Source organism: Argentina silus, assembly GCF_951799395.1.
Source record: "Argentina silus genome assembly, chromosome: 1".
Lineage (NCBI taxonomy): Eukaryota > Metazoa > Chordata > Actinopteri > Argentiniformes > Argentinidae > Argentina > Argentina silus.
This window is the reverse complement of record NC_139655.1, coordinates 22,045,265-22,072,596: the sequence shown is the minus strand read 5'-3', so window position 1 is coordinate 22,072,596 and position 27,332 is coordinate 22,045,265. Positions and strand designations below refer to the sequence as shown.

At 41.1% G+C, this 27,332-nt stretch overlaps 2 protein-coding genes across 2 annotated transcripts; one reads left to right on the top strand and one right to left on the bottom strand.

The window, feature by feature from the left end:
- Positions 1–1,534: 1,534 nt before the first annotated feature.
- On the bottom strand, positions 1,535–4,048 carry adcyap1a (adenylate cyclase activating polypeptide 1a; the record flags this gene model as incomplete). The annotated part of the gene is made up of 4 exons (XM_083677414.1): positions 1,535–1,718; positions 2,337–2,441; positions 2,902–3,036; positions 3,951–4,048. 4 exons carry the CDS (start codon positions 4,046–4,048, stop codon positions 1,535–1,537), a joined length of 522 nt encoding a protein of 173 aa, XP_083533540.1.
- A 4,338-nt stretch (positions 4,049–8,386) lies between these two features.
- Positions 8,387–27,129, top strand: LOC310809883 (tyrosine-protein kinase Yes). The gene is made up of 12 exons (XM_083677403.1): positions 8,387–8,730; positions 16,588–16,863; positions 18,095–18,194; positions 18,625–18,723; positions 19,119–19,222; positions 19,335–19,484; positions 20,018–20,173; positions 21,741–21,920; positions 23,116–23,192; positions 23,420–23,573; positions 24,341–24,472; positions 25,143–27,129. Exons 2-12 carry the CDS (start codon positions 16,596–16,598, stop codon positions 25,349–25,351), a joined length of 1,629 nt encoding a protein of 542 aa, XP_083533529.1. The 5' UTR covers positions 8,387–8,730; positions 16,588–16,595; the 3' UTR covers positions 25,352–27,129.
- The last annotated feature ends 203 nt before the right edge of the window (positions 27,130–27,332 follow it).

The following is a 27,332-nucleotide window of genomic DNA, read 5'->3' as shown; positions in this document are numbered from 1 at the left end:
CTAGTGCAATTACTTTAATCATGCAATCTAGCTTTACATTGTTTCACATGACATAAGGGGAAGCACAATAGACCAGGAAGGTGCAACACATAAGTCCTCAAATTGCCTGATATGTTTCTTATGGAAAACAACAAAATGTATGTGATTCATTAAGTGAGCCCATATAAGAAGTATCATTTTAGTCTAAATTGCCTCAACTTTCTTGGTTTGTTGATTTTGAGTTGAGCCTGATGACATTCTAAAATGTTCATGATACTTCTTATGTGGAGAGAGAAAGAGAAAGAGAGAGAGAGAGAGAGAGAGAGAGAGAGAGAGAGAGAGAGAGAGAGAGAAATGGAAAACCATTAACAGAATTCCAGGTTTGCTGAGATTTTCAAACACATGGACAGTAGCACTGGTGAGGAACACAAGATAGATACTTTGCACAACGTTCAAAGGTGTAAGCTTGTTATCATTAACATTGAAGAAGAAGAAAAGGATCTCATAAGCACTCTCGTCCTCATTTCATCTGGGGGGGGTCATTTTGATGACATGATTAAGCTAACAAAGTGGATCACTGTTGTATTTAAGGCTTGTAAAGCCAGCTGGGTCATATTTGTTTTGGCATTATTGGAGTGATTTCTTTATAACATTGTTTAGCTTTACAATATCATCCTACATCTTCCTGGATGGGATATTCAGAAGGAATGTAGAAAGATGTATATCCATCAACATTTATGTGTGTAACATATCTATGCACCTATATTCACATTCATACTGTACATCCATGCATGACATGCAGTATACATATGTGAATATAGATACAGTTGTATGTACAGTAGCTCTAGAGAGACAAGAGCACAAGTGAGGAAAGAAGGAGACTGGGTTGTATATTTGGAGTGGAAGTCAAGATCACAGGGTAAGGTTTAGGTGAGAAAAGAGGGAGGGACAGGAGACATCCCTCAAGACATGGCCTTGGGAAAGAGCCAGGAACTCACCGGAAATTCGGGAGAGAACTGTTTCAGCCAGTCTCCCAAAATTGCCTCAAACTCATCCCCATCCGGGAAGGCATCAAAGTGTATGTCTTGTAGAATATGGTGAAAACCTATATCTTCAGGGCTGTTGTAAATAAAGACAACTAAGCTCTTAATTTCAGTTTCCAAAAAGTAACATTCAATACATTTGATTGTCTTTTAAACTATTTATTTTCCTCACATTCATATCTGTATATCTAAATGTTTAAAAGACAGGGTTGTATGAGCATATTGATCATGTGCACAATTTCATCTTCTTTGAATAAATAGGTCTAAAAATAAATAAATATAGGATATATTTAGGTTGAACAAAAGGATTGGTCCACAAAGTAGATCTGTGCGTTCTCAAGTGCTTAAGTACAAAAGAAAAACAATATTATTATCAAAATATTCATTTTAATGGCTTTACTTCATACATAAATACATGTTTAAAGAACACAAGAGCGATCCACTGATTGTTCAGTTATCTCAAAATGACTTGATCTGGGGCTGTACACACATGATAGTTTGGTTTAGCAACGCTACAAATACGCTAGCCGGCGTCCTTTGTTTCTATATCTCTGTCTATACCTTTTCCCAAGGACTGCCGCCAGGTATTTCTTGACTGCCATTTGCTTTCGGTAACGGCTGTAGCTGTCCGTGAAGATCCCGTCCGAGTGCCGTTTCGACAGAGGCTCTGAATCGTCTTCCATGGTACTCCCTCCACTACAAAAGAGAGCCAGAACAGTTTGCCATGAGACGCCCTGCCCCGGAATGTGATTACCCCACTCAGGTCTGGATATTCTTTGGCAGTGTTTTAATATCTTTTGAAGTTTTCTTTCTATCTTTTGATTATTTAGATAAATTCACCCAATTAGATTTTTATTTCGATGATAGGGCTAGTCAATGATGCACGGGATAATTGCATCCTATATCCATATCCACCTTAAAGTCTTGGGACTAAGCCCTCATACATTATTCATAATGACAATTACATATATTCAGCCACGTGGAAAAGGGGTTTTGCTCCTTAAAGAGACAATATCAGCTCTGACATCAACTGATTCTACAGACAATAACGCGCCTAGATGTGGGCTCTCGAGGATTTTGGGGGCTACGTTAATAAATGCAACAGAGCGTGAAGGCGTCATATTCAGTGTGGTACTGGTGAATGGGAGGACCATACACATAGACATACGGGAAAAAAGTAAACAGAAACAGAAGATAATGAATTTTGAGTATTTGGAGGATCAGAGTTAAAAGAAAAACGCACAAAGACGCAAACACACCTAAAAAGAACTTGGATCACAAAATAGGAGACGGCAACCAAGAAGATGTCCTTACCCTACACGTTTTGCCATCAGAGAATGGAGATATTTCCTTGCTGATAACTGACCCAGCGCTTTCCTGTAGGCTTTATTAAACATTCCGTCTGCATGCCTTTCCGTTCTGGGATAAAACGCCAAACAATAAACGATCACATATCCAGCGCAAAAGGCAAAATATGTTACCAACTTCAACGCGCCGTGCTGCATGCTTTATGATCAGTTTTTACTGTTTCCTTCCATCCATTGCCATTGGAGATGGTCAGTCGAGGTTATACATCTTTTTCTGTTCTATGTTTAAATGAAAGATGCCAAACCAGCTTCATAAGAACGCCAACCTTGTTTGCTGCAATCAAACTTGTGAAGTTCGTTCTGCAAGCTACTTTGTTCAAGAAATGTTCTATTTCCATGAGGTTCTAACAATTAATGTGGTACTTGACAGTACTGTACATAAACTAACACAAAACATACAACATAGATGAACAGAAATACGAGCCCGGTAATGAAATGTCCAGCATGAATGTCATCAACATTAAAGAAATTGGCTTCGTAAAATGAAAATGATAGTATTCAATGACAGTCACCTTTTCTCCGGTGGGTAATATAACGTGTACACTTCGTCAGCAACAGACGGAGGGCTTCGTATAGCAATTTGATCATTGTCAAAAGCCAGGTCCGGTAACGAATTCCCATCCTCGTCATAAAGCTCATTTTCAAGTCTGAAATTAAAAATGCATTTTAAAACCATTGCTTTTTTAATATGTTCTGAATCATACAAAATTATGAAACTTAGTTCATAAGATTAGTTCATTAAAAATCATTGTTATTTTAGCCGATTGGTAAATTGCACGTAAAGAAGAGACAGAAGTGAAAATGTTTATGCATGATTGAATTGATTTATAAATTATACATTAAACATTTATGACTGGAAACCCCCAAAAGCAACCGTATCCATCGTAACATTTGAGAAAAATAGAAAAATATATGAAAAAATGTACGGGGGAAATAATATTTAAGCATCCTAATCAGTTCAGCAAAGAAACGTCATTTTGTTTTTGATTAAGTTGTAATTTTCCTTACGACACGAAACACAGAAAATCCTGATTTTGGTATTCTGTCTAAATTGAGAAAAATCGATCCTGTTAGGCTATTCTGTGAATTATTGTCTCCCTCATTTGCCTCACGCCTCAGCAAATTACATTTCTCTGTCGGTCTCAGGGGACCTGTCTACACGCAGCTAAGTTCTATATCAAAGCCTTGATCTGGAAATATCTGTTGCCCTGATTCACAGATATGGCTCCATGTGCTCTAACGCCCCTCACAGAAAAACATTGCAGAATATTCCCACAACAAATTCATCACATATACGTTTCATATCTCAATATCATTATTATACCACCACTGAATTGATTTGATGATCTAACATTTAAGATGCATTTACATTTCGTTTACATTTCATTTTTTCTTTTTGCTACTTTTTAAGGATATTGATTGAACGAAATACCACGTTGTAGCAGTGAATTGCATATGTGTGAATTGCATACACGCAGAAACAATTCGTTTGTAATATTCAGTTCACTAATATTTTACATACAAAGGCGAACAGTTGTATGAGCGGTGGCTTGGTACCTACCTAACGTTAGGATAGCTAAGCCCGATAGGTGAGCAGTTGACGCTGTAGTGCATTATGATTCCATAGATGAGTAAGGCTAAAGTCGCTTTACTAGACATTGTCCTGCTGCGAAAGAAATATCACACAGTTAGACGTATGCGTTGGCTAGTTGTTTAACATATTGTCTCAGTCACTGTGAAAGTCAAGTAAAAAAAAAAAAACACAAAAAAACATTGTAGGCTATTAGTCTACATCCTGCTTTATAATTAGGTAATTCAGTAGATAATTCCAACTCCCACCTATTCGAAAACAAATACAACTTTCAAGTGGATCAACGCACTGCAAATGTCTTTCCCCAAACTAAATGTTCTAAGATACCCTGTTGCTCTATTTTCTATTTGCCTGCATGAAAAGTTTGGAAAGCGTTGCATACCTATTGCAGTGTGGAGAGAGACGCTGGATGCGATCCGGTGTAGACTTCGACTGGGAGAGTCGAGAGATAATATCTCTCTCTCCCTTTCCTCTTTCTCCTCTCTCTCTCTCTGCTTCCTCTGTAAAGCGCCTCCGCCGTCTCCTGGTGCTCCTTCAATGTGTCCAACCCTCCGTGCGCTCACACATACAATGCGATTGCTGGATCTCTGTATGCACACAACCCTGGGAGAAAGAGCGCAAACATTTGTCTACACGGTCGACAACTTTTTGTTCTGTGAACCAGCTTCCCTCGGTTTTTTATTCTTGAATCCAACGGCATGCCTTTTTCACTAGTCACATTGGGGATACTGTCTACGTCATTGCCCCCATCCTCTCGGAATGTAATGCTGTAGTACTTTTCCTTCCCCGTCAATGAGATGGTCCGAGTCATAAACACTCATATGGATGTTTAAACACGTAATTATCAGACAATGAATGAATGTTAATATTTGTCAACGGGACATAACCAATATCACATGCCAAGTGAGGTCATTGTGCACATTCAATACCGATAAGATCGGATCGCCCACGTTAAACTTATTGCCCACCTAACCCATCTTTCAATTGTAGTGAGCTCACTTGGTGAAACGATTATGGTCAAGGACATACTGGACATTGTGCCCAACCCCCCTTTTGGCGCACGACTGGCGCTGTAGCGGAGCTGTCCAGACCACAGGTGCTGAAACGCGGCCACCTCATGTAGGCAATTGATGCTGGGAGTTTAGTTTGAGACAACACAACTATTTGTGATATGTCTCTCACTATTGAATAAGCCTCATATAAGTCAACAGTCCACAGCCCACAGCATCGTTTCGATAGGTACTTGCATTTCTTCAACTTGTTAGCCTAGGAGATATTTGGATGTTTTTTTAACATCCAAATATTTTTAATCTTTACAATTGTAACCTATATTGTCTCAAATGTTAAGTGCTGAAAGTTGAATTACTGATCTAACAACCAGGCACATGCACGCACGCTAATAGGCTAATAGAATCGGGAATTGCTATATAAAAACAGATAAATCCCAGCAAGATTTTAATTTAACCTCTGAATATAAACCTACAGATTATCCCAAATGTCAGATTAGCCTACAATCAGTTATACGTAGGCCTAACCTGCACTTCAACTGTTCTAAAAAAGCTAAGTGTTTTAATGATTCATGTATGACCACCTTTGCACCTCTTTTACACGCAGGTCTGGAACATGTGTGGAATGTTTAGTGAATGATTCAGACCATTTCATTCTTCGCCTGCTCTGACGTCATGTGACGAACATTTAACTCCTGCATGCAGACACTCCTGTACTTTTTGTCTCTTTCATTACAGGGATGATGCGAACAATTACACAAAAAACTCACGCTTACATAAAGTGTATGCTCTAAGCGAGTGAGCACTGCACTCAAGTGGTTATTTGAAGTCAATGCATTGGAATGGTCGGCCTATAGAAAGATGACTGATCCATAACAATGTGCAAACATTATTGATTAATGAAGCATTAGCTCAGGTATATATCTCTTGAACGAAGTTACCAACAAAATATTGAAACAAGTGTCAGAGTTATGCTATATCTAATTCTTAGACATTATTTAATTCCACAAAATGGCATACTAAACAAGATACAAGATAAAAAGCATAATCACAGGGTATATGATTTAATCTATACTATTGCCATGTAAAATGACTAAGAATAGGTCTACATTTCATCAGAATGTCATTAATTCCCAGAAACATCACCATATTTGGTAGGGCAGATATAATGACAGTCAATAACCCATCACCATTACCTGACAGCGCAAGGAGGTACACAGGGATGTGAAGCCTGTCTGGAACATTAAAAAGGCTATTTATATCTCATAATTTCTGAGTCACACCATAAAGTGCTTAGACAGAGTGCTTCCTGCAATAATATACGGCTACTCTGAAACCAACCCACTTCCTATTTGTTTGTAGACTAAGCTGTGTTCTGAATTACCATCAAAATCACTAAGTGAGCCAAATTAACAATATACAAGTCCCATCTGAGAGGTGGTCAAGCTTGCTGATGACTTGAATAACCACACAAGCTTTTACTGCAACCAGCTATTGGAACCATATTGAGGCATGACTCATCCAAACCAGGATTTGACCACCTGAATAGCTTGGCTAAAATGATGTTGGATTCAAAGTAACTTGATTGCTTTCTCGCCTAAGTTTAAAGCACATGTAACTTTGTTTGTACATATACTCCACACAATATGATTTCCAGCTCATCTCAGGTTCTATTTTATGAAGGTTATCATATACGTGACTCAGATGTCCACCGTATGACTCTGGTTTGCTGAACCCCTTGATATGATCTGAGTTTATACAGCCATCATCACATCTGTGATGATAAACCTCATATAAACTTCTGTATTTTGTGTGTAGTGTGATATTGGCAACCTAACTCATCACTGGTCCTTCACAATATACCCCAAGATCACCATGTCTACTGTTTGACAGAGTATCTCCACAAACAGAGCTTTTGTAGTTTATTGCTTTATGACCTGCATCCAGGATTAGGATAAATTAAACCGGGCCATAGCATGCCCTTATCACATCAATTGAGCAAACAGGGGTAACTGAAAAAGCACATATGGCTCACTGCAATTTGATCATATTTACTTTTGATTAGGGCCACTACTGTTGACAGTACTTAATGACTCATGAGGGTTTACAGCTTTTTATTATGTATAAGCTATCTGTCTCACCAATGTATGTATGTGATGTGTGTCTGTGTGTGTGTGTGTGTGTATGTGTGTGTGTGTGTGTGTGTGTGTGTGTGTGTGTGTGTGTGTGTGTGTGTGTGTGTGTGTGTGTGTGTGTGTGTGTGGGTGCGTGTGTTTGTGTGTTTTCTAAAAAGAAGGCCAAAATATTCACATTTCAGATGAATCGGTAGATTAATCAAATAATAGGCATCAACTATTTTGTCATCGACTGACTACTCCTACTCATCATTGATTAAACATGTACCTGTAACATCTACAGGCTTACCAAAGGTACAATTGCACAATAATGTGACTATTCTGTCATCGCCAAATGCTATGACACGTCCATGCCTTGCTCTCTGCCATTCTGCAGAAACAACACCATGATCAGCACCATGACTTATAACATAATGAATAGAATTACTGATAGAATTTCCAGCTTCCTGAAAAACAGTTCAGTCAGTGGAATTACACTACTTACTATTTATTTTCATTTCACATTTGATACAGGCATTGCGAGCAAGGCATTAAAATAGTTTTTTTACAGGGGCCAGCTGGCATGCAGCACACAGTAATAAATTGACTTTGCCTAGTTATTGCACAAATGCAAGTGGCTAGGTTATCAATAGGGCAAGAAAAGGGAGGTGATGAATCCATAACATGGGCGGGCAAGAAATGTTTCTGTCACACTGTCAATGTTGTGTGCATGGTAGACAAGCATCTGTAGGCCTTGAGTCTGACACAAGGAGCAACCTGCAGCCAGATGAGAGCTCCCTGACAGCCCTCATACAATGTTGTAGCCTACTGCCTGTCAGGCCTTTGGGTAAGCTACTTCTCAGTAGTCGTTTAAACACCACAATAAACCAACACACAATACACACAGACTGATTAGCCTAGCCAATACAGTAGTGGGGAGTGGGGACTGTGGAAAATCCAATGAGAAAATATCGTGAGCGCTGTCAAGGGTCAAACAGCCAGCAATGCATGATGGACATATTGCCAATAAGAGGCGCTAGAGGACAGATTTTGGAAAGCTAATTATTTTGTATTCTATAACCATTGTAATGCAAGCCGCACACAGGACATAGCCTTTGCTGAAGACGCATTTCGCCTGCTTGCAATCACTTTTCAATTTCAATAGGTGTTTTTGTGTTGATTGACATTATCTTTATCCATAGTGGTCTGCAGGGTTGATATCTCCAGCTGCGGCGTCATTCCCAGGAGTAGTCGGCCATGTTGTTGTGGGGGGTTGATGCAAGTTTAGTGGTGGTAGGAAGTGTAGCCTACTGGAACTGGGATACTTTTTGGATACTTATGTTGTTGAATACATTCTGCTTGAGTTTTAGTCTTTGAATGTGTTAATGGCAGCCCCGTCGTTACTATCTTTTCTGTAGTCTTTTTGCATTGGTTTTATTCCGTTGTTTTTTCATTGAACGAGCACCAAACCATAGCTGGATACAAGCTGCTGTGTTGGATGGAGTCGGGATGGGGGCGACTGTGATTTCCAGGTTGGAATAACTGTTTGCGTCGAACAAAGACATTACTGCTAACTGGGAATACAAAGTGAGACGCATGTAACAACATAAGTGCGTGGATTTCTGAAAGGTAATTTTTCTTTTTCTTTGATGTGAAGAAGCGTTACCAACAGTGGGCCCACAATCATTCTTGAATTGAAATTCTGGCTGCTTGACCCCAATAAATAATTGCCAATTTGTTGTCAACGTTTTCAAAACAAATGGTCAAAACCACTCAAATATGTTTTACGGCAAAGCTTCAATGTGGTTTTGTCTATTTGTTTGCTCCAGTATCTGATATCGCGAAACAGCTGTTCTGAACACATGGAACAGCTAACCTATATAGCAACAATGTAGCATTGTCCTGACTCAATATCGCCGTATGGAATTGACAATTGTGTCAACATATTGTCGTTTGTTCCTAAAGCTGTTACAAGTAGCCAATGAAGATTGTGAACCATGGAATATGTGGACTGTGGCATAGTTTATCCTACTGTGCATTACCCTATGTGTGACAGTCATTGCAAATGTAGGCAGTCTGGAAGTACTGAATAAAAAAAAATAATTGCTAATTTGTCTTTCATTTGAGTAATTGTAGCATCGTTTTTTGTTGCACCTCTGATTGTTTCTCCGGTGGTTCTACGGAAACATTCTAGGCTCTATATTAAATTGGTAGAAGGGGATGCAGAACTACATTATAAAAGCATACCAACTCCTCCATACCATGTTAAAAATATCTTAGGCCGATGCTTGAGCTTGTTAAATGTCCAAATAACACCCCACAGGAGCAGATGTTTGGACTATCTTATCAGTTTAAGGGAGAGAATTTTAGACTGAAGAAAGATCCAAAATGCCATGTCTGCATGGTCCAAGGCCTTTATGTATTGCCATGTCTACTGTTGGTCTTACAATTCAGGGTAACCCAGACATCACCAAAGCCACCCCTAGACCTTGTTTACATAGTGAGACAAGATGAGTGATGCATTCCCTTCACCATACTGAAGTAGCCTAACCAGTCCTGGCAGATCTATCAAATGCACAACATAATCTGAGCTGTTATAATCTAACATTCTAATCTGTTATGAAATTCACTGGGTTTGTGCCTTCTGCAGCTCTCTTCTGAGCAATCCAGGGGGAGAACCTCTTTCTCTCCACGTTTAGGCCAATGTGACAGAAAAAGGCACCAGATTGCTACATTGTAAGGGTACATGAGGACATCTCTTGCTCTGTCAGTGCCTTTACTGTTTGTGTCTCAGGGGAACCTGGTGCCCCTGTGGCAGATGTATTCAGGAGTAGTGGAGAACATGAGGGTCTTATATGGGCTGTTGGCAAACTGTTACTGCAGGGAGTCAGGAAGTGATGTCCATATTCAGTTGTGCTATGGGAGTGTCTGTAGGGTTCATATTGTGTGTTATGGTATTGCCTTGTAATATGGAGATGATGGCGCAGATAGTGGTGTGATGTTTAGGGCACAGTATGAGAGATGGTTACAGTAATAAAAAACAAACAAAAACATAAACCAGGTTTCATTCCCTTTTATCAAGAGATAAAAAGAAATTAAGTAGGGTCATTCCATGTTAAATCTGCAAGCCATGACACCCAGCATCTCAGATTGTTCTGAAATGGTTTCTGTCGTTAGAAACAGATACCATCACACTTTATAATGGACATAAGACAAACAATTTAAATGACTAATATCTTTGCACAGGGCAACACCCAGATTACCAGATTAACCAGAAATACATAACATAGTATGATGAAACAAAACTGCAGCTTCATATTACTAGAACTGATATTCTATTCTGGCCCATAAAATCTTGTAAAGGAGGGATTTGGCGGGTTCATGGGGGACATTTACCATTGTTTTGGATTCCTCATGTCTTATCAGGTAGGACTTTGGTCCAAATCGGATTTGGGGTTTGAATTCTATTGAATATTTTATGAATCCCACAAAATGAAAATGGCCAATTCTTGGTATTTTTAACTTCATTTAAGTAATTTAGCAGACGCTTTTTTACAAATCGACTTACAATAAGCATATAAGTGGATCAACTATTCAACAGTCATCATAAGTAAAAATCTTTGATAAGAACAATTGCCATCAGCAATCACAGTGCTAGAGAAATAAAGAAATGATCTTATTGCAAGGACAATCAACTACCTTATTTCTCAGGGATGAAACTATATTTCTACAAAATAATGATGCAGGAATACTTTTCTTATCTGTTTCTAACTACAGAAATAATTTCAGAACCATCTGAGATGGTGGCTGTCAAAATCCTCTTTTGTACGTTGATTTGACATGGAATGACCCAGTATTATTAGCCTAATATCTTGTCCAAATTGAGCATTCTTTACAGGTACACACTTGGGAAGCTATAAAGGATGTTCAGTAAACTTTATCAGTCGTGCAAAAGGATGCGATTTGTATGTGTGATGTCAAACAACGATTATGTGTACACTGGAGTGACTGAGCATACAGTGCCAGGGGGAAGTAATGATCAGGTAATAGGCAGCACTCTCCGCAAAGTGGGTGTTGATGGTTGAAACAGCCTCTTGCAGTGATGTTCCTTAATATTGGTCGAGGCTTTGTTCCGTGGTATTCGATAGCTGCAGTTTCCCAGGCCCAGTTTAACCATTGGCATTACTGGAATGTGGTGGAAGTCATAGATGGTGGCAGCATCTGTTGGAGATTTAAAGCATGGTAAAGTATGGTAAAGCTCTCAGGACCCTCCCTGTCTACAGCCGTGGTGTCAGCTGCCAACAGCTGTCTGTGGAGAGGGAGGGCAGGACTTTGCTCATACCCCTGGTTGCCATAGGGAACTCCTCATTATGCCTCTCCCGGCCTGTCAGTCACCCAAACCTTATCTGAAATGTAGGCTAATAAGACTATAATGCAAACCACAGTATGCTACTATTGATGTATTACACACAAACAGTGTCTTTTTCACAACTGATATTTGGTGGATGTAGGATAAAGCTTCGCAAACCCTGTGTATGCCCTGTTTGACACTGACACAGGTGAGGAGATTAGTGACATCCAACTGTCCAGTCGGAGCAGAATGTTTTTGTTTTTTTCCTTTCTCACTTCTCTCTCTTACCCCATCCCTATCTCACTTCTCCCCTGTTCCTCTCCTGGTGGGATGAGCACACAGAGGTGTCATTGAGGCTGTCTCTTGGCTGTCCTGTCTGTGGGCATTTCTCTCTCTCTCTCTCTCTCTCTCTCTCTCTCTTTCTCTCTCTCTCTATCTCTATCTCGATGTCTCCCTCTCCCTCCTATTGAAAGCCGCAGCAGGTGGCCTGGAGCACAGAGACACAGCGGAAGGAAGTCCAGGCCAGAGCTCTTTCCATTCCTGACCATCCCAAAAATTAAACCAGCAGTCTTTCAGAAATGGTGGGAATTTCTGTCTTTAAGGATAGAGAACTTTGACGTGTGTCGTTCCCAATTTGAAGAAGTGGAATGGGGGGGGGGATGAAAGAACCTTAGTTTCACACGCATTAATCTATAGCATATGTGCTATAGTCCAATAGGATATGGATCGAGAAGATGTGATTTAATTTTAAAACAAAATATTTTGTTTTTCACACTGCCCACAGATCCTGAGAGATTTTTTTAATTCACATTTTCCTAACGTAAATCCTTTTCACCAGATCTGATGATGAAAGCTGATTTACCTCTGTTTTGATGGGGGTTTAGTCTGACTATTTTTAATCCTCTAAGATTAAAATGTGCATAAAGAGTGACTGGAATCAGGATTGGTATGCATAACATCAATGGAGTTATCCTTTCTGCCCTGATCGTATCTGCTTTTATTCAGGGACAGAGCCCTAGGTGAACACACCAGGGGTCAGGAGGTCAAGGGTCAGATGATGTCACCAGGAGCCTCAGCTCGACATGTCACACCAGGTTTCTCAGTGGCATGTATGCAAACTTTGACTATCAATGTTAGTAATATTGGAGTGTAGCTATGTGTGTAGGGATGTGCACAGTTGTCCGACACCTTTCTCTGCAACATTTATTTTTGCCTCAGTTTTCTGCATAGCGTCTCTTCTAAAGTATTCCAGAATCTTTTGCTGTCCTAGAGATCACAATGGTCTCTTTTACGCTAATCAGAGAGAAGTAAAGCAATCTTTGACCTAGTTTAGAAATGGCACGTCTTCATCTAACAGGCTGTAATGAAAGATTTATTCCGAGTTGCTTGACAAGAAGACTCATCTGTGGTCTAAATCTGTGTCATTTCCATCTCAGATCAAAGGGAGAGAATTTTGTTTGTTTGTTTGATTATTATTATTTTTTTTTAAAGGAAGTTATCCCATCTAAACTTTTCTTCACCTCACTCAGTTACTGTTTCCTTGTGTGTCTTGACTGTGTTCTACAGGAGATGAGACTACTAGAAATCCTTTCATGTTAGCATGCTGTTATAGGTCACATGCTCAGGGCAGTATGATGCTGTCAGCAATTAGATGTTACTAAATTTAGCACCACATCAACAAACATATTGGCAGTTTTGTTTAATATTTCTGGCTCTGTAATGCATGAGTAATGATTGCCCTGGAGCATTTAGATTTTTGTATCAGAAAGCTTTTTTTATTTTTGTACACTGAAAGCTTTATGGTGTTCTTAGTTATTAAATTACTTAAATTACTTTCACTGTTAAAGTTAATAATAGGAATAGTGCTAACAGGGCTAGCTGCATGTTAACTCCTTAAATGATCACACCACAAGACATGAAGCAAATCAAGATCTTTATATCCATATCATTATGTTTCATGTCGCCTCAGTCCCCACTGTTCCTGTAATCCCTGTCCAGGTCTTGTGATGGCAAGTATTGAAGTATTGTATACAAAGAGGAACCATGATGAACATTAGAACATAGAGAGAGAAAGATTATTTTAAAAAGACAGCCCTGGTACTCTAGTGCTCTAAGGTGGTGAGTGTTTTTCGTCTGAGTGTATTGTCAACACGGAATGGATTTGGCCTACATGTAAGATCGCTTCCTATCATCTCACCCTGTCTAATTTGTTTTCCCTAGTCATCTGCTTCCTCTGTGAGCAACTCTCATTGGTGTTGGGAGTACAAAGCATGTAGGCTAAGCCCATCATGTAGGCTAAGCCCATCATGTAGGCTAAGCCCATCATGTAGGCTAAGCCCATCATGTAGGCTAAGCCCATCATGTAGGCTAAGCCCATCATGTAGGCTAAGCCCATCATGTCATTACTGTGATGGCTGGTGTTAGTGTGGCTACACTGATGGAGGGCTGAGCTGTGAGCTGATGAAAGCCCTCAGCCAAAGCCACCCTAGATCATATCATCACGAGCCTCCTAAATTCCCCCTGAAACACTTTGGAGCTGTAGTATCAGATCACTGGATCCTTCTGGAGGACCTACTGATGATCTTATCCGTGATGACAGACCATGTGTGAAAGTAGAAAAGGGGTGGTGTAATGGTCTTTAGCAAGTTATTTTCTAGGCCTGTTCTTCAGCTACTTCCTCCTACTCTCTTCTCCACCACCTCTTCATTACACACACACACACATACACACACACAAACTAGGGGTGAGTTTCCTGAGAGCTTTGTAGCTGGTACTTAAATTCTCTCAACAATCCAGTCTCAGACCACTCTTCAAGAGCAAAGTGCTTCATTTGGTAAATTTAGTACGTTCAAGCACAGAAGATTGGCCATCAAACATCGATTTTACAATTGCTACTCTCTACTGCTGTGGGGCATTTTTTCTTGTTCAGAGAAATTAAGTGCCACTTAAACTACAAAGCTTTTGGGAAACTCATCCTAGGTTTGTATGTAACTGTTTTTTTTTCTTCTGTAATCATCCTCACAGCCAGTCAGAGCAAATCCTCATTCATAGTCCTTACTGTAGTTAGTCAGTGGGATTCAGTGACTGACAGCCCTGACTATCAGCTGGCTTTGATACATCGGGCCATGTGAAAGGGTGTTGGCACCCTGTATGTCTCATCGCTCTGACACACACTTACACACACACCACTATTGTGATGTTTCATCTCTACTGCCAGAGAAAATCTCTTTCCCTTGCTCTGTGCCTTATAATGGTATTTTGCTCTGCTTATAGACTTGGGTGTAGAGGGAACAGTGAGATAGGGCTCTGAGGATTAGGGGATGGATGAATGAAAAGCATAAATTTGCCTTAGACATGGAAAACAAATGTCAGTAGTATCCATGGCAAAATAAACCAGCCTCTGTATACATTACTTATAATAGGATAGGCCTAATTGTTTTTGCTTCAGCTGTGGGTTAGAGAAGAGGTGTTTTTAAATGACACTAGTGTGATTGCTGGGATCATCATATCACATTTCCCTCTTCTTTCTGTTTATACAAATGTGGAACGTGCATGTGTGTGCGCATGCGCACACACACCCACACACACACAGACAGTCTGGTCTTGCTGAATGTACACTGCCCAGTCCAGCTGTACTTATTCCCTGTGTCACATAACAGTCAGCTCTTCCTGTGAGAGCCAGACTCGGGTCCCCATTCCCCAACCATCATGATAACTGGTGAACTGTGTGTCTCAAGTGACAGAAACCCTGTACTAGACGTCCTGTCTAGTACAGTCCTGTCTTTCTTTGCAGATGTTTCAAAGGCAAAGCTGTATTCTATGTGACTGGGATGCAGGCCAGTGCTTTATAGTGTGGCAAGTTCATAGCTGACCTCGAGTCTTTGGCCCACTTCACTCTGTTGGTTTAACTTCAAACTAGCCACAGTCAACCCAACCAATCGCTCTACTCTCCATGAGCCCTGCATTCTGTCTCAAGTTAAAGGGGAGTGTGGGTTAGCCTTTTAAAGGGAGGGTTTGTTCCACACTTATGTGGCTGAAGGAAACTGGCCTTAGATCTAAAACACTTGATTAGATTTATAATCACCTGAACCACCTCCTCATAGATGAGAACATCTCCCTGAGTGGAGCCTCCAATAGCAGACGTGTCTGATTGTCTCCATACTCACTGGTCTCTCTCTCTCTCTCTCTCCAATGGAATGACTTAGATTGGCCAATACTGAGAGAAGAATGATAACAATGCACATGGTGAACATGCCAGTCTACAAGTCTTTAAACTTTCTGGACTCATGGTCTCACAGAGGAGCCTCAACAGAGAGCATATGATAAAATGCACATTGTGATTCACTGTAGGATATGAGTTGCAGTAATTGGGACGTTTGACCCACAAAAAAGCTGCAAAATATTTGATCTTGGAAACACATGTTTTTAATTATTCACCAAAGCATGAGGGTTTCTCAGAATTCTCTCTGTTTACAACAGCATGGCAGATGATCCCCTTTCTGTCAATATGGTGTTTATATATATATAGAAACTTGTGATAATCTTAGTTATTCAATGTGATATAAGGCATGTGTATAACACAACCCTCAACCCTCTTAGGAAATCAGACCATAAACATGCATGTGCTGTGCCATGTTTTTGAGTATAAGCATGTGCTGTGTTTGTGGTTTGCAGAGGGACTCAACCAAATCATTTCAATCAGATTTAGTATTTTGTCCCAGATTTCACATCTGGGCCTAGTATGTAATTTATCTCAAAATAAATAAAAAATGATTCACGACAAAGGAGGTTTTACCATTTTATTTCATACATTAGGTTGGGGGACCTTTGTAAGCTCTTTCGGCTCTAATCATTGGTACCATCATTAGCCAGCTTCCACAGCAGGTCTTATGAACTGCAGAATGTATAAAACAACTATAGGCTACTACTGGGCAGGACTAGAAAGCCCAGCTGTGGAAATTCAAATGGGTTGTTTACTGGGCTTTGAGCACTAGCTGGTCGCTAGTAAACCTTGGAACGCACAGGCAACGCTGTCGAAAAGTGGCTATGGTTGCAAATGTGGTGCCTGTTTCTCTGTAGCCTTTACCGTGTCCACTAGGTAGTTTAACATACTCCATTTGTTTATGTCTGTCCAGACGTGATTATGGGCTGCATCAAGAGTAAAGAGGACAAAGGGCCCACTATGAAGTATCGTCCGGATAACGCCCAAGCCTCGGACCCCACCAACACCAACGTAGGCCACTACGGGCCCGACCCCACCCAGCTCCAGCAGAACCAATCACCCTCCTCGCCAGGCCCCGCCGCAGGCTTCGCTATGACCCCCTTCGGAGGCTCCTCCATCATGACACCCTTCGGTGGGGCGTCAACTTCTTTCTCTGGCTCTGTCCCCAACTCATTCCCGGGTGTCTCAGGTGAGCCTTGCATACTGTACCTGTATACCCTTCTCCTTTACACCATGACAGCTAGGATGTAGACTATATCTCAGCCTATATGTTCCTACTGTTCACTTTGATGACTGTAGCCTACTGGCATTGTTAGCCCCTTTATCCAATGCGAGAATCTTTGCTAATATCTGATATATGAAGGCACTGATTTGACAATTTAATATCGGGGGTAGTTCTAAAGTCTTAGTGTCATTTTGTACCTTATCTGTCTCTCCTGGATGGCCTCCTTCCATTACACTCTTTCAGGTTAGATTATCAACAATGATTGATTTAAAGGTGCCCGAGAGCCCGATCAGGCCCCTAAAAGCAGAGAGATTATATTAAACCCTCCCTGTTTAGGTGGGATTAAGATTGTAATCCCCCTCTCTGTTGGATTATCTGGTCTCAGTGGGTGGGGGGGGGGTCCACAGCAGGGTATTGAGTTTCTACAGCAGATAATGGGATTAGTGTTGGCTGTGTTGTGTTCAGCATGTTAATATCATCTCTCTTTGAGGTGTGTGATGTTTACCCACTGAACCTGCACCTGCCCTGCAAGCAGACAGTTTTACAGTCTATTAACTTTGCAACAGCAAGATGACCTGTGCTGTAATTCAGGTCTTGTTATGATGCTTGCACCAAGCTGAAGTAAGCATTTCCCTATAATGCTAAACATACTGTACAACAACCTTGCCAGACGATTAAATTGAAGTCACAATTGATTTAGATTCTCTTTAGAATGACCAATGACCATAAGGTATGACAATCTTTCTCACCCTTCATAATCAATCCAGACCAGGACCAGTGTTGTGACTGTGTTGTGTTTCTGTCATGTGTCTAGTTAAGGTCATTAAGTTTCCACACAGTGGAAATATCCATACAATAGAATACATGAGCCCAGGAAAATCCATATTTGCTCTGCTAAGGAACAGACTAACAGTTACTAACAGTCACACTAAACACACACCGCCCACTGTTGTTACCGAAACATCACAACTGAACGTTCTGCTCTCAGACAAGACTCCCCATGATCCTTTGCACTGGTGTCATTTTTGTTTACCTGCTCTTTGCATCAGTGTTCTCTCTGGTAATGTAGCTGAATATTGACAGAACAAGCATTGGCATAAAGGTCACACAGTATTTATAGAATGTCTCTACGCCCTTAGCATTTGTAGTTCTGAATGTTCTCAGCTTCGTGTGCGTGTGTGCGCACGCTTTTCAGGTGGGGTTACGTTCTTTGTGGCCTTGTACGACTATGAAGCCCGGACGTCAGACGACCTGTCATTCAAAAAAGGGGACCGTTTCCAGATCATTAACAACACGTAAGTGTCCTTCCCTCTTCTGTTCATGGTGCATAATTTGTCATTAGGCCCCATTTTCCTGCAAGAGTAGTGTGGTGATTACTAGATCTCTAAGTACAGTAATCCAGATTGCACCTGTTCTGGACAAATTGTTCTCACTACATGGGTTAGATTAGTAGTTTATTTCCACTGATCCTGTTTTTATACCCAGAACCCTGTAGATTGATTTATTTCATTTATTTGATGCACAGAGAGGAGTTACTTGAGGTCACAGCACCCTGCTCTAATGTAGCCTGGGTGTCAAAAATAATGCATTCCTTGCTTGCCTACAGTAGACAAGACTGAAAAGCGGAGAAGTGTTACATCATTATATCAACTCTCTCTCACTCCCTCTCTCTCTCTCTCTCACCATCTCCCTCCTTCTCTCTCTTTCTCTCTTCCTCCCCTACAGCGAGGGGGACTGGTGGGAGGCGCGCTCCATCAACACAGGGAAGAAGGGCTACATCCCCAGTAACTATGTGGCTCCCGCTGACTCTATCCAGGCTGAAGAGTAAGCTCCCTTCTGCTAACCTGATTATCCTTGCCCTTCCACTGGTACAGCAGCGCTAGCAGCTATCCTAACTACGGCAGCGTGATCACTTATCACATGGCTCCCGCTAACACAAACTCACAGCCTGCACTCTCCAAGGGGATTCCTCAACCATGTCATGTTGAATATAAGCTCTTTGGTTTCCTTGCCAGATAATAAATAAAACTTAACGTCAGCCTGTAAGTCAGTGTTGATGACCCTTGATTATCTTAAATAATGCTCCATTTCCTGTCATTGTGTACTGTATTTTTTTCACTTTTCCAAACCCGGAAAAGATCTTCTTACAGTGCAACTGTCTAGTCATCCAAGGCCATGATGAAATGTGAATTGTGTTCATAATATGTGTCTTTGCTCAGGTGGTACTTTGGTAAAATGGGCCGTAAAGATGCAGAGAGGCTGCTCTTGAACCCAGGAAACCAACGAGGCACCTTCCTGGTGCGAGAAAGTGAAACTACTAAAGGTGATGATAGTAAACCATTGACACACTGACATCCACATGAATCAAGCCATGTTGTGAGTGATTTTAATCCGTTTGATTGGATGGATGAAGAATCTGTCATTGTCTCCGTCAGGTGCTTACTCTCTCTCCATACGAGACTGGGACGATGCCAAAGGTGACAATGTGAAACACTACAAGATCCGAAAACTTGACAACGGTGGTTACTACATCACCACACGGGCTCAGTTTGATACACTGCAGAAACTAGTGAAACACTATACAGGTATGTGTGTCTCTATCCACCTCTTTCATGACATTTTCTGACTGCCTCTTTTTGTTGCTGTTGTTGAACTTCATTCAATCCCTCTCTAAATTCACCAACCCACTCACTCTCATTGATTCTCTCTCACCTTTCCCTTAGTCACACTGCAGTTTCTCCATCTCTACCTCCATATGCTACCTGTAATTGACCCAGTGAGTCCAGCTGGATGAATAGCGCTTATATTTAATATTTAATGGAGACATTCCCACCCCTTGGTGTGCTTTTCCTCTCAGCTGGAGGATGGAGGTTAAATCTCTGTGATCCCACTTCACTTAGACATAGTTTAGTCCAGCTGTGTTAAAACTCCTCATTCATTATTCAGCTCGTTTATCATAGCAATGTCTGAATTCATCCGTATCAGATGGCTGATATCCGACTTGAAATGATGCATAAAATGTCCCATTTTAAGCATGGATTCTCCTGTTGTCCATTCACACTGTGAGACATAAATGTGGTTGATGTTCTGTAGTAACATGGTGTTTCTCTCTGTGTAGAACATTCGGATGGGCTGTGCCACAGGCTGACCAACGTGTGTCCAACGGTGAAGCCCCAGACCCAGGGCCTGGCCAAAGACGCATGGGAGATCCCCCGAGAGTCCCTCCGCCTGGAGCTCAAACTGGGCCAGGGCTGCTTCGGAGAGGTCTGGATGGGTAAGAAAGACAACATGTGGACACACACACACAAGCAGATACACACACACACACACACACACACACACACACACACACACAGGCAAGTACATGCACAATAAATGGGTGGATAGACACACACACACACACACTATCAAAGACGGACACGCATGTATACACATGCTGACACAATGATGGACACACAAACACGCACACAAAGAATGTATGACATATATTTACAGCAGATATTTTTGTCCTAAGCAAGGGAATCATTCACGTCCTGCAGATGCTTCCTTCGTTTGTTGTATTTTCTTTATCTCCAAAGGAAGTAGCATCCTCTCCTTCAGGGACAACTTCAGGACAGCTCAGACAGAATGTGTTTTTTTCTGTTGAAAATTAATGTGTGTTTCACTTTATGCTCAAACACACTCAGTTTATGTCACGTCACACCCATGACTCACCCAGTTTGTGTACAGTACGCTTGGGTGTATACAGTACATACATCAGAGTGAATATTCAGCACTACATTATGTATAGTGCCCTGTGTAAATAATGGGACAGTGAAGCATATTTTCTTCTTTTGGCTCAATACTCCAAAGTTTGGATTTGAAATCAAACAATTACCACGAGGTTAAAGTAGAGATTCTCAGTTTTTATTTTAGGGTATATGTGTACCATTTAGAAACGATAACACTTTTTAGAACACCATTAAAAAAAACAAAAGAAAACACTGGTGAGCTCAGCAATCGCAAATGGGCAGATAGGCCAAGGAATACTACAGTGAATGATTGAAGAATGCTCACCATAATTAAGAAAACCCCCAAAACAACCGTCCCACTGATTAGGAACACTTTCCAGGAGGTAGGCATACATGTGTCAGAGACTACAATCACCAGCTGGACTACCGAGGCTTCACTGCAAGGTGCAAACCACAAGTTATCTTTAAAAAGGATGGTAAAATAAAATAAAAGGTACCTAAAAAGCCTGCAGAGATCTGGAGAAAGGTGTTGTAGACAGATGAGATGAATAGTGTCATGTACCAGAGTGATTGCAAGTGGAGAAAAAAGGATCTGCCCAAGATTTACAGCATACCACCTCATCTGTGAAACATGGTGGAGGGGGTGTTATGGTTTCGGCATGTATAGCTGCCACTAGAACTGGGTAACTTCTGTTAATTGATGATGTAACTACATCATTGGCAGCAGCAGAATGTATTTCAAAGTGTACAGAAACATTGGGGGGGGGTGAACTATGTATAAAGTGTTGTTATTTCTAAATAATGAAACCAATGTACACAAATATCATCAAATAAAAGCTGAGAAGTTATACTTTAACCTCCTAGTAATTGTTTGAGTTCAAATACAACTTTTGGAGTTTTGTCCCATTACTTACGCAGGGCACTGTCCATAATGTAGTGCTGAACATTCACTCAGGCGTATGTATACACTCACGCATTGTATATGAGGATGTGTACAGTGCTATAATTTGTATACTCCTGTTTACAGTCCTGTTTACTCCCCTGTTTATTCTGCTGTTGTCTTTCGGCTCTAATAACGGAAACACCACGACTGTGTGTCTCTGTGTGCAGGCACGTGGAACGGCACCACCAAGGTGGCCATCAAGACCCTGAAGCCAGGGACCATGTCCCCTGAGGCCTTCCTGCAGGAGGCCCAGATCATGAAGAAGCTTCGCCATGACAAACTGGTGCCCCTCTACGCCGTGGTGTCTGAGGAACCCATCTATATTGTCACAGAGTACATGGCTAAAGGTACACACATGTCCAACATGTGTATTTAGACTCTCACACACATGCATACCCATATACATGATCACAGAATACATTGCTAAAGTGGCACACATGTTCATGACACACACCCAAACACCCCTATCCCCATTAAAAGCATTTCCTCCAGATGCAGAAAGTTGAGAACAGTTGGCAGTACTGTAGATCCACGGCTGATTCAGTATGTAATTACTGCTGGAGCTGACACCTCCCACTAGAAGGGTCCTTGCAGGCCTGAGAGAGGTGATGGCCAGGCTCAGCTGGAGCTCGTTACACGTATGGGAACGTGTCACAGTAGTGTTTGAAGAAAATTTTAAAAGAACGTTGAAAAAGAAAATATGGCTTGATGCCATTTGATTTTTAGTAGTATGTCAACTAAAGTTTCTCTGGCGTAGAATCGCAAAAGTTACTTTTAGACATCACATATATTATAACGGTCATGTCCTCCTATCAGAAGTATGCCGGTCCAACTTCCCTTAAAGGAACATTTATATTTTTATGGCCGTTTTAATTAATATGCCATTCAGTTTGTAAGTCCTTGAGAATTCCATGTGGTTTTTCCAGGCCTGAAGCAGAGATGTTTAATTGAAAACTGCAGCAGTTTTGTGGCTACCTTTTCATCTTTCTAACTGCAATGAGCTTTGCTGTCTCTTTTTGTTTTTATTAGAGATTGATTGAAGTTAATGACTCCCCTCTAAATGGACTCAATGGTGTGTGTGTGTGTGTGTGTGTGTGTGTGTGTGTGTGTGTGTGTGTGTGTGTGTGTGTGTGTGTGTGTGTGTGTGTGTGTGTGTGTTCTGGCTAATATCTTGTTGGTGTACAGTCTGATACAGTGTGTTGCGTGTTTGCATTAGTGTGGTCATTTTCCCTGTGACTCTAATCTAGGAGTCACTTAGGAGAACAATGTCTGCCTCTCAGACTCACAGAGAGTTAATGACTAGATGTCATTAAGAGCCATGCTGCACCAAACATGGGAACAGGCTGCAGACTCCATCAATATAATATAGATTGTATATTGATGAGAGCTACATGAAATATTCAAGAGATCTACTCTGGTGAAATATTCGGCTTAACTTATTCTTATAGAAGCATTTGCAGCCTTATTTGAAGCATTCTCAGTACCTTCATGTCTACAAAGTCACTTTATTTGGCAAGTTATGCTGATGTTGCTGTTTTATAGGAAGTTTTCTGGACTTCCTGAAAGAGGGAGATGGTAAATTCCTCAAGCTACCCTTGCTTGTGGATATGGCTGCACAGGTGAGTCAAAAGTCAGGTCATTCAAATGTATCACATTTTCTGCTGAGGAAGGACAGGGTTGTCATCTGTTTAATGTCCACAGTGCAAGATCATTAATATGGTGCACTTTCTTTTCTCCATCACTAGTTTCCTCTCTCCTACTGTATTTCTACATGCCACCTTAACTTTAAGTGATATTAATTATTTATAGGTACTAGAGATGAAGTGTGTGTGTGTGTGTTTCTCAGATTGCTGACGGAATGGCTTTCATCGAGAGGATGAACTACATCCACAGAGATCTGCGTGCCGCTAACATCCTCGTCGGGGACAACTTCCAGTGCAAGATCGCTGACTTTGGTCTGGCCAGACTGATAGAGGACAATGAGTACACCGCACGACAAGGCAAGTACACAGGGACAGAGACCAGTCTGAGTCACAGGCAGATAAGGTGTGTGGATGAGAGGAAAGAGGGATGGAAATAGACCGGGGAGGATGGATGGAACAGTGACCTCACTGGCGTAGATGAAATCCTGTTGTTTCCTATCATGGTAAATTAGGCTAATGGTGGAAACCAGATGCTCATATTCTCTCTGATTAGTCTTGGTGAGTAAACTGTCTGTCAAACTCGCCTGCTGCTTAACTGTTTAAGCTCAAGTGTTTCAGCAGAGAAATAGGCGTTTGATAGTGACTGTGATTTTCCCCCTCTACACTCTCAAACACAGACAATTCCAACCGATGAGTGTCTCATGCTACAAGACAAATTCTCCATGTCACGCTGTGTTGATGCAATGTACACTGCACAAGCAGACCCAATAGTAGCTCTCACAGTGGGCAACCGAGCCCCCTCTCACCCTCCCCTTTCAATGTTTGTTCATTACCAGGACAATGGCAGAAATCAGTTTCTTTGCTATCAGATCTGTCTTGAACCATAATAGTATGCTAAAATCAGAGAGAACAGTGATTCATGATGCAACAGTGGTCAAAAGTGTAATTGTCATGGCAGGCAGGAGCATGCCCCTCTGGTCTCTCTGATTTTTATAGCTCTGCTGCTCCAGGCACTCTGATGACCCCTAGTGGTATATAGTGTCCTCTCATTCTCTCTCTCCCTCTCTTTCCCTATACCTCCCTGACCCTCCTCCTTTCTTCTCCCATCTTGATCTGGTTTGCAGGGGCGAAGTTCCCCATCAAGTGGACGGCCCCTGAAGCTGCCTTGTATGGTCGCTTCACCATCAAGTCAGACGTTTGGTCCTTTGGCATCCTACTGACTGAGCTAGTCACTAAGGGCAGAGTGCCCTACCCAGGTGAGACAGGTTGAGGGGACATACATACACACTGCCATTGGTAGTGTCACCTATATATTTCTGTAGAAAAGCTATTTCAATTCTATGATCCTATCTGGGAAACAGGTCTCTTTGTGTAATAGAGAACCAGGATTCAGATTAAATATAAATAAGAAACACAAATATTTGTTGAAAGGTGATCTGTCTTGAGTCAGAGCCAGAGTTGACACTGTCCTACACACACACACACACACACACACACACACACACACACACACACACACACACAGATTACATGAGACCATCTGTTATGGGCTGATCTCGAGTTGAACACCACTCTTGTTTATAACCATCTGTGCTAGACTGATAGGGCTCTAAGGAGAGGGCCCAAAGGGTGCTCTAAAAAGCTGACACAGACACTAACCTTCAGGCACACACCCCCGCCCTGCGGCCTCCTTTTTTATTTATGCTTTATGGGGGGGGGTGTAATATATAATTTAGCAGAGCAATTTCACAGTGCACAGCCATATTGTGAGAACGGGACTTAGATCAAACCCATTGTTATGTTATGGATAATATTGATTTTATTTACTTGATTTTAGGGATAATTTTGATTTCAATGACTTCACTGGTAATGTAGTGAGCATTAACCAGGCCCTGTCTCTTTCTCTCTCCCCTGTCTCCCCTCCAGGCATGGTGAATCGGGAGGTGCTGGAGCAGGTGGAGCGAGGCTACCGTATGCCCTGCCCCCAGGGCTGTCCCGAGTCTCTCCATGAGATGATGAAGCTGTGCTGGAAGAAGGACCCAGACGAGAGGCCCACCTTCGAGTACATCCAGTCCTTCCTGGAGGACTACTTCACAGCCACAGAGCCACAGTATCAACCAGGGGACAACCTATAGTCAGGCCTGGCAACCAAAGTGTAGCCCGGGACCCCACCTCGACATGTATCCCTCCACCAGGGGCAGACTTAGTCACGGGACGGAAAACATGCTATAAATAATGTGCAGAAGACAGCCAACTGGAAGCTTGGTTATTAGTTGCACAAACCAATGCTTTCCTTGATACAAGAAATATACTTTTATTTTACATTTTCATTTCAAACACTAATTCCACCATTCATGTATTTTCTTTTAGGTTTTTCCATTTCAGCTACTACAGGTCTTATTTGTATTTGTTTTTTTTATTTTGTATTTCCAATATGGGACAGATTATCATGTATTTTCGAAGTGACCAATCATTCTTTCTTGTTTTCTATAATCTTGTTGAACCGTGAAAATGGCACGTGACATGGGGAGCCAGCCTATCAGGTTGGGGCCCCTGGATTGAGAGCCCTTCAAAATGGAGGAAGAGAAAGGATGGTGTTGATGGACATATTTGATGGACATAAGTAATGTTTGGTATTTTACATGGGATAGCTAAGTTCTGTATTCATTACATTTCATCAGTTCAACTGGAAAATACCTTTTTTCTTTTCGTTTGTGTTTTTCTAAGCGAATTGACTTGAGCAACACAGATCTAGACAGTCGTGGTGTGGGTCTGTCGGTCTGCTCATTTGTTAATATTATTTCTGTTTGTTGATTTTATTCTATGTAAACTGTAAGAATTATTCATATCACGGACATGGTTCTCGCTTCATGTGAAGCCCTCCCCCTTCCACCCGTCTGTCCTTCAACGACCAGACATTTCTAGAACACTAAGATGCTTTCTCTTCAAGGCCATCATGTTATATTTCCAGACTGTTGCTATGTCAAGTTACATAAATTCTTTAGAGATTACTACAGAGTATGACTGAACTGAATCTTCTCTGTATTTGTACCACTGTGAGGTTGGAGAATATTCAGCTCTAGGATGACACAGCCTAAACCAATGTTAACCAGTGATGGAACTCCAGCCATATGCCAATGCAGATGGTTTCTGCACAGATCATAGCAGTACAATACAATACCTGAGTCCAAATTTTGAATTGTGACAGAATTAGAGTAAGAAAATAACTGTCTCAGAGAAATGCTGTAGACTGCTTGTCACTTTGCAGACTTGGCCTCTACATAGACTTTGGAGAATGTTAAGCAACTACTGTAATTGGTCTAGTTGTTGGAGTCAGCTTTGTGTTTTCATTTTTAGTTTTAATAATGATCACAAAGAGAAAGCATTTCAACCTTTATAGAAAATATTGCCAAAGTACCTGAACTGTGTAATTTGTTTAATCGATTTTATGCAACCTACCGTCTCAGCCTGTACAAAAGGCTGAGTTTTTTTTATTTTATTTTGCTGTTTTAATTTTTAAAAGTCAACCAGTGAACATAGTCAGATTATTTTATGATTGCCAAATGGAGGAAGACCAACGGTCATGTTAATGCATGTCATGTTGAGTCAAATTTGCATCAGAAGTGTATGAGGCATAGAATTATAATTCTTTTTCTATGGTGTGAGGTATAGACACTCTCAGGTGTCATTTTACTGCTTTATTTGTCTTTGGACTCATCAGTACAGTGTCACATTTGATTATGCATACTTGTATAGATGGGCCTAGCACAGGTGGTCAACTGTGATTTTAAAGAAGGGCTTTGTACAAAGTTTTGAAATCCTCATTTTTTAAAACAATAAAGCATAGACCATGTTCAAGTTATATGGTGGGGAGGGGGGGGAGAGAGAAATTATTATAGGTTAGATACTAATCTGAGGAATTTGTACAGTTGCAAAATAAAACATTTCAGATTTTAAAATTGTGTGGTTTATTCGGTCTACCAAAAATAAAATAAAAACTAATAAATGTAACGTGAGATTTCCAACTGCATCACACTTGACTAATGTGTATATAATCTGTAATAGCAAGGCACAAAGCTATTTCAGCCTGTACGGCCTTGATCATAGAGAAATGTG

What these genes read in the sequence shown, in the direction of transcription:
- LOC310809883 (XM_083677403.1), top strand. Translation starts at nt 16,596, where the DNA reads ATGGGCTGCATCAAGAGTAAAGAGGACAAAGGGCCCACTATGAAGTAT. An exon ending in ACTAGTGAAACACTATACAG is followed by an intron (nt 19,485 to 20,017) that starts GTATGTGTGTCT and finishes CTCTCTGTGTAG; the next exon opens with AACATTCGGATGGGCTGTGC. An exon ending in CTTCGGAGAGGTCTGGATGG is followed by an intron (nt 20,174 to 21,740) that starts GTAAGAAAGACA and finishes CTCTGTGTGCAG; the next exon opens with GCACGTGGAACGGCACCACC.